General features: G+C 41.3%; 1 protein-coding gene across 2 annotated transcripts in view; it reads right to left on the reverse strand.

The window, feature by feature from the left end:
- Window positions 1–7,892, reverse strand: part of Diaph1 (diaphanous related formin 1) — a 94,454-nt gene that overhangs the window by 59,303 nt on the left and 27,259 nt on the right. For both annotated transcript variants that reach the window (XM_036204736.1, XM_036204735.1), the window contains exons 2-7: window positions 5,325–5,351; window positions 3,591–3,746; window positions 2,316–2,417; window positions 1,851–1,981; window positions 1,590–1,676; window positions 540–603 (exon numbers count right to left, since the gene is read on the reverse strand). In XM_036204736.1, the coding sequence (XP_036060629.1) occupies window positions 540–603; window positions 1,590–1,676; window positions 1,851–1,981; window positions 2,316–2,417; window positions 3,591–3,746; window positions 5,325–5,351 (567 nt within the window). The remainder of the gene's footprint in view (window positions 1–539; window positions 604–1,589; window positions 1,677–1,850; window positions 1,982–2,315; window positions 2,418–3,590; window positions 3,747–5,324; window positions 5,352–7,892) is intronic.

The following is a 7,892-nucleotide window of genomic DNA, read 5'->3' on the forward strand; positions in this document are numbered from 1 at the left end:
GGGATCTCTGTGAGTCTGAAGCTAGCCTGGTCTACAGAGTGAGTTCCAGCACAGCTAGGGCTGTATAGTGAGACCCTGTCTTTAAAACAAAACAAAACAAAACAAAAAAAAACACTAGAGTAGGAATAAATATTCTGGGAGAAATAGAAATGGCACACTGGCACACACCTGAAATCCCAGCACTCGGGAGGGGAAGCAGGAGCAACACAAATTCAAACAAACTCAAGGGACACTTGGACCTCTTGAGATTGGGACAGAGTTAACGTAGGAAATAGGGAAGGAAATAAAGTAAACACCCCAAACAACAACTACAGGTCCAATAACAAGATTAGTGAAAGAAGGTAGAGCACAAGAACACTTAGCAACATTAGTCAGAATAGGGAAAGAATGCCATGGGGGCTCATATCGTGGCAGTGAAGTGGTTACAGTATGGAAGGAGTGCCAAAGCCCTGAACCTCGGTTCTTCCCTTGGCAGAGCTAACGCAGGAGAACCAATGAAGACCCAGACGGGGACTGGGGTCCCACCAGGAAAACCTCACCTTGTTGTTCATGAAAGCTTTCAAGCAGCGGATAACTTCATGTTGGTTCCGGCTGTCATAGCTTCTGCACACAGAAAACATGGTCAGCGAAGTCCTGTTATTTTATAATACACGCTCTTTCCATATGCTTGTTCAATCTTGCAAACAAGGACATTGAAATGCCTTCAACTAGCTGCTCAGTGGAATCTAACAGACAGTTATGAATGCAGCCCAGCATGTTCACAGATGACAGCATTATGCTGTGATGTCAAAGGCAGTACAGCCCTACATCACAAAGCACTTGACTCAGAAACACTAACAAAGATAATCAGCTGGCTAATACCCTTGCAATTTGAGAATTTGGTATTAAATTCTATTAGTATTCAACTAAATTAGTATTAAATTTAGTATTAAACCTGCCAACTTGGGGTTGGGCATAACTCAACAGTACAATACTTGCCTAGCAAGTGTAAGGCCCTAAGTTTGAATCCCAACACTATTAAAAAGTGTATGACGTGTGCAAACAAAACTCCATCCCTTAACTCCCTTTAGGCAGCTAGGTACTAAATTCTATCAAGATACTATCCTACCTATTACTCCTTGCCTAACACTTGAAAGGCTTCATATCTGAGAAAGAACACACAGACCCAATCCCTGTACTGTTTGTCTCAGAAAAGACTCCACAAGTATTGGGCACCTTGGATGGCAGCATAGCAGCCTAAAATGGCTTTTGATATTCAAGAATGTATGCCAATCCTGAAGACTGCTGTAACGCTAAATCCAAACTAATAAAGCAGACTCCAAGTGCAATGTGGCCCAGACCGGATCACAGCACAGCTGAAGACGAAATCGGACCCTCTTTCCAGACAGAAAGGAAGCAGTCATCTTTACTAATACCTATCTTCCCCTCTCTATACTCTCATCCTCTCACCTCCTCCACAACAAACCTCGTTTTCATCCAACTGCATATTCCTCTAGTCCATGATTCTGAATATAACTGTTATTTTTCCCTTAATGCAAAGCCCATTTTGGCCCTCAACCTAGAAAATATAAAGACCCAAAATTCCTTACCCAGAAGTCTCCTCTTTCTCATCATGGAGTCGTTTAAGAATGTCCAATAAAGAGGCTAGGCCTTCAGCACCAAATGTCTGCACCCAGCTGTAAGGAATAGATGAAAGGTAATATAGTATCAACTTAAATCAATAAAGGCCATTTGGCAAATCTATCCTAGAAACCCTTTACTCCCAATCCAGACCTTTCTCATACTTCTCTGCATCCCTTGATTATGAACAATAGCATGAGTTTCTGGGACTGTTACCTCAGAATTCTCACCTGACAGGGTTATTGTTGAGAGAGACTCGAAGGGACTCCAGGCAGCTAAGCAGATGCACATCCCGCAAGCCTGACCTCAGATCCTGAATGTACATCATGGCAGACCTAGAGCTCTCTTTCTGGTTCATGCCCTGGAAAGAGACACAGAGACGTCAGTAAATACTGAGCCTAGTCGTAAGTTGTGAGATAATATTCACCAACATGGTTTCAAAAATACCGGGGCAGACACCCATTATACAAACTACCAAACTACGTGAGATGCATTAATAGTTCATGAACTTAAGTACAAGTCAGGGGAAAAGTATAAAAGGTGGTAACTCAAATTAAAAGAGTAAGTCAAGAGTAAGCTTATCTAACAGGGTTAAGCAGGACTGATAGAGACACGGAACGTTCTGTCAGATTAGCAGAATAAGCAGATCTGTAGTAAGGATGCAGCCTCCTGTGAGCACCTGCCCTAGAGCTTACAGCCTTGGAAGTGTGCAAATACTGGGACACCATCTCCCTCTTGATGACAATGTCCTTCTCTCTCAAAGGCTGCTGTTTCTCCTCATTCAGGTTCATATCCACCTAGCAAAGGGAGGGAGCAGGGAGGCAGAAAAAAAAAATAAAATTACCTTTTAAGTTTTTGTTTGTTTTTGTTTTTGCCACAGGGTCTCACTCTGTAGCTCTGGCTGTCCTAGAACTCACTATGGAGACCAGGCTTGCCTTGAACTCACAGAGATCTCCCTGCCTCTGGTAAGTTTTTAGTGTTTAATATTTATTATACTTAACAGTGAGTTAAACACAGTAAATAAGTATTGAACAATTTTTTTTTTCTTGATTCCTAGAGGTTTAAGTTATGGTAACCAATAAAAATTCCTCAGGGATAAAATCTAATTCATTTCAGTACAGATCCCCACAGACACTGTCCTTGGTATGATACCTGCATGTTGGCACATATGCTGGGTATACACACACTCTACCACTGAGCTATGCCTTCAAACCACAGGACACTTTAAAATACACACACTTCTGACGGTTCCCCTAGGAAACAATGGACTCGATACACATTCTTTTGTATTACTGAGAGGAAACCATACATGTTTTCTGCATTAAAGTACTGGAGAACTGCTGCCATAAAAAACGAAATCTGCCTGAACTCTGAGACCTAATCACCTACACTGGTTATTGCGGAGTGTCCACTCAAAGTGTCCTTGTTCTCACTAGAGACAGCAAAGTAAGTCACAACCACACATAGCTCACAACTAAACCGACCTCAAATACAATCCTTAAAGGGCTTCTATGTAGTAAGTTGGCTTTAGCAATCTCTTTCCAAATTCCCCACTAAACAGAGGACCTCAGGCCAATGAGGCCTTTCCATTACTCAGTTTATTCTTGTACAGAGCTCACTGTAAATGCTTTCCCACTTCAACTTCTCTGACTTAGCCCCAAAGTGGTCACCATACTACCTACCATAGGGCTTGGTCCACTCACACTGCATTTTTGTGGCTTGAGTACTGCCAGGCAGATACCCACTAACAAGGCAGCCAGTAATCAGACATTCCCATGTTTACCTCATAGACGCTAATCCTGTGACTGGAATTTACATATTTAGTCATTATTTCATGGGATTAGTATAAAAACATTTCACATTAAGCCTAGAATTCTTTATAGTAAACATCAACTTAGGAGACCATGCATTTAAAAACTACCACCACAAATGCATGCTGGGAGGGCGACATCACTCCGAAGGTGACTCACCAGCATCTGCTCAAAGAAGACAAGGACTTGCTCATCTGAGAAGTCTTGCAAAGGCTGCGCAGTAGGGTCATCTCCATACGATGCAGATGAGTTTCTGTGAGAAGAATTGGGCTTTTCCTTCTCCTTCTTAATCCTCATGCTGGTAAATCTCTCCAGCTAGGAAACAGAAAGAAGTATCAGCAACAATCCACATTTCTCACCTAACAAACCAAACACCAAATAGCCAACACTTTACCCTCTTACCCCGGCTTAGTATTTTTAGTTTATGCAGTAAAGGTTTCTAAAACACAAAAAGAAATCATTTTTCCTCAGATCTAACACAGCATACTGACTTTATTCTCATTTATTCTCACCTATACTAAAGTATAAGAGACAGAAAATGATACATTAAGGTTTCAAACCTCTCTAGGCTGGTGAAATGGTATACACTTTTAATCCCAGCACTCCAGAGGCAGAACAGGTGGCTCTCCATGAGTTCGAGGCCAGCCTGGTCTACAGAGTGAGTTCCAGGACAGCCAGTGCTATAGAGAGAGACTGTCTCAAAACACAAACAACAATTTAAAAGCTCTCTAAAAGGAAAACTGTTCTAAACTTCCCCTGCTGTTCTAAGACTACTTAGCAGCACAGAGGCAAAAGTATCTCATGTACACATTTATCTCAGTAAAGAGTCCCGTGTTTCCTTCTAGCTACCCAATAACTAATGTGGCCAGGGTCCATGAGGATTGTTCCCTTCAAGAGGTATCTGTAACCAGAGTTTAAGATAAACAAGCCATAGGAGATAAAGACGCAAATGTCTTTAAAAAAAACAAAACAAAACAAAACAAAACAAAACAAAACCAAAACCTATTCTTTTCTCTTCCTTTTGTTCCATGGCACTTGAGATATGAAAATAGCCAGAGTTCAAAACATATCTTTTAAACCTCTCTGCATGACATCTACTCAGCAAAGAATATATTCTACTCTAGAGGTACATAAGCTATTTCCCTGCTAAACAAATACTAATGAACCACCCTCAAATGTTAAGTATAAAAGCTCACAGCAAAAATAGCCACTGATGAGTATAGCATTGGGGATAGAGTGGTAAGCAAAGCTGCTTTCTAAAAAAGCCACCGAGTCAGGTATGGTAGCATACACCTGTAACCCCAGCATTCCAGAGGCTAAGGCTGAAAGAAGTTCAGGTAGCCAGGACCAATATCAAGTTCAAGGCTAACACGGGTTTACATAACAAGGGACCCTATCTGAGGGGAGTGGAAGCAGCCACAAGCTTCAGCTTCATCCGCTCGACCACTGAAAATAACAGTAACTGTGTGGGAAAAAAAAACAAAAACAAAAACAAAAACCATGCATGTAAGTGGCATCCAGAATGCAGGACCACTGTACCCTTCACTTCTGGACTGTAGTTCATTCCAGATATAATCAAGTTGACAACCATGAATATCCAATCACACAGGGCTTGTACTTAAAAACCTGGACCTGCTCTTCCCTCAAACACACACATGCTTCTGAGTAGATATATTGAGTTCTAGTTAAAAACTGCCCAACTGTAGAAGTTAAAAAACAAAAACAAAAACAAAAAACAAAGAAAGCATGCAATGGGTTAAACAAAGTTAGAAAGGTCTGGGGTATTCTCACCCATGCTCCATTACAAACAAGTTAAAGTTACAAAAACTGGTAAATGTTAAGAGTACAGAAAAGGAGCCAGCACATGCACATGCCCCAAACACATTTCCTTACCTCGTCTGCCATGAGCCGCTTCAAAGTCTAGGAAACAGAGAAAAAAGGAGGGAGAAGAAAAAGAGATCAGTGGAATATCAAGGAACCTCCCAAACACCAGAATGGTTGAAGGGAGAAAGGAAAAGAAAGAAACAGAAAGCCTGAAGCTACCTTCCACACGCTAACAGATAAGGTGTGGCTTAGCACAGGCTCTGGAAAGGAACAAGAGAACAGTTATAAGAACAGTAACATAAGACTTAGGTGGTGGGGAGAGTGAAGAATTGAACAGATTTTAAAACCAATGACCAACCAACTTATGGAAAGTGCTCAATTTCATCAGTAAACAAGGAAACACAAAATAAAATCACACTGAAGCCTGGCCTAGTGGTACAAGCCTGTAATCCTAGTTTCTTGGTAGGCTAAGGCAGGCGGTTGTGAATTCTAAATCTGTGTGGGCTAATGGTTGAATCCAAGGCAGACCATGAAATATAAGACTCTCTGTCAGAATTTTAAAAGGAAGATGAGGATGGGTTAAAAGCTCAGTGGTGGAGTCCTTGCTTAACATGCAAAAGCCCTAGGTTTGGGTCCAAGCAATAAATATATAGATAAAATCATAACAATGAAGTTGTCAGCTCATATTCTCAAGACTGACAGAACCACAGATTGTATATAGGACTCTGGGTCTGATCCCTAGCTTTTTTATCTGTCTAGTTGTAGAAGAACAATGGCTCTCTCATACTTTGCTGGGGTTAGCACAAACTACTGGGCCAACATCATTCATTAGGTGAAATTAAATGTATATACATTATAATTCAACATAGCAATTTGTAAGTATTTGCCCTGCTGAAATATGCACTTAAGTATAAAGTATAAAGAATAAAAGCATTCACAGACATATTGTTATACCTGAAACAGGAAATCTAAATAGTCAACAAGACGACATCAGTCCAATGGAAAACAGCTATTCAAAGAAAGTGCATAAACTTTCAACTACTCACAAATATACAGAATAGTTAATCCACTAACACTAAGGTTAAGAACATGTCAGACCATATTACTTGGGATGTAAAATCATAAAGGGCTCCAGACCAACAATGTGGCCTGCCTACAAGATGAGCTGGGGTAAAGACAGCACTGGAATTATGGGAGTGACCAACTAATGACTGGTACAGATGGAGACCCACACCCTGAGAGGGAGCTCACCCGAGGGCCAGGACCCAGAGGCAGGATACCCCAGAGATATAGGTAGAACCAAACACAAAAAGAAAAAAACAGTCAGTAAACTTATTTCCTAAGGATATTGTTCTATGTTCACAGACTGGTGCCTGGTCCAACTGTCATCAGAAAGGCTTCGCCCAGCAACTGATGGAAACAGATGCAGAGGGGAGAGAGGGGAAACTCTGATTGGGATGTAAAATCAATCAATCAATCAATCAATCAATCAATCAATAAAAGAGTGCCAGTTGTGGTGGCATACACCTTTAATCCCAGTCCTACAAAGCAATTCCAGAACAGCCCTGTCCTCAAAAAAACAAAAACAAACAAAAAATTATAAAGGGCATGATTATCTCAAATATCCAACAGTGATTAACTGTGACAACTACAGGTTATGACCAAGGAAGAGGACAAATAGGTTTCTGGAGTGTTTATAATTTTCTATTTCTTGACATGGACAGTAATTATATAGGTGTTAAGTTTATAATTACTAGGTGCTTTCTATTTTCTTCTACATGTAATCACACACACACACACACACACACACACACACACACACACTGGCTGAGCACTAACCACTTGTCTGAGAACATGGAAACCTTGCTCAGCACCCATGAACTTCATGTGTACTGTTTTTGGGAGTACAGACAGGAGGATGAGAAAGCACTACCCAAGAAGACTGCAAAATATTTCCTTATCTTGTATCCCTAAGTCACCTGGCACACAGACGTGATTATGCACACCTGTAATTTCAGCATTCCAGAGGTTACAACAGAAGGATTCAAAGTTCAAGGCAGCTAGAGCTATATATCAGGTTCAAGACCAACCCGAGCTTATATAGAAAGGGCTCCTGTCCGACGGGTGGGCAGCAGCAGTAAGCTGCAGCTTCAGTCAACACACTGAAATTAACAGTAACTGTATGCAAGCACTGTAGGGCTTAAGTGGAGTAAGTGGCATCTAGAAACAAGCCACAAAGAGATGCAACTTCCCTGAAGCTTAAGTTGTCGTAGCCAAGGTTCATCTTATCTCAACACTGGCCCCCAAATTAAGAATGTTCTCTTAAAAACCAAGGAACAGCCAAGGAACTCTGGGATGAATGTGATCTAGATAACATAACCCGGATCTAGACAATCCACACCTACTTCTTTGTGTGTACAGACTCTCGGTTCATCTCTTCCACCCATTTCCACTACCCTGGGTCCCTGCTTGCACCACTGCCATGGCCTCTTAAACTATCGGGTGCCTTCAGTAGTCGGGCCTACACCATATTCATTCCCAAATCGGATCTGAGAATACTCTTCCTAAAGCTGGGTGGGGTAGAACACACCTGTAGTCCCAGCGCTAGGAAGGAGATGAAAAGATAAGGAATTCAAA

This window comes from Onychomys torridus, chromosome 13, assembly GCF_903995425.1.
Source record: "Onychomys torridus chromosome 13, mOncTor1.1, whole genome shotgun sequence".
NCBI classification, from domain to species: domain Eukaryota; kingdom Metazoa; phylum Chordata; class Mammalia; order Rodentia; family Cricetidae; genus Onychomys; species Onychomys torridus.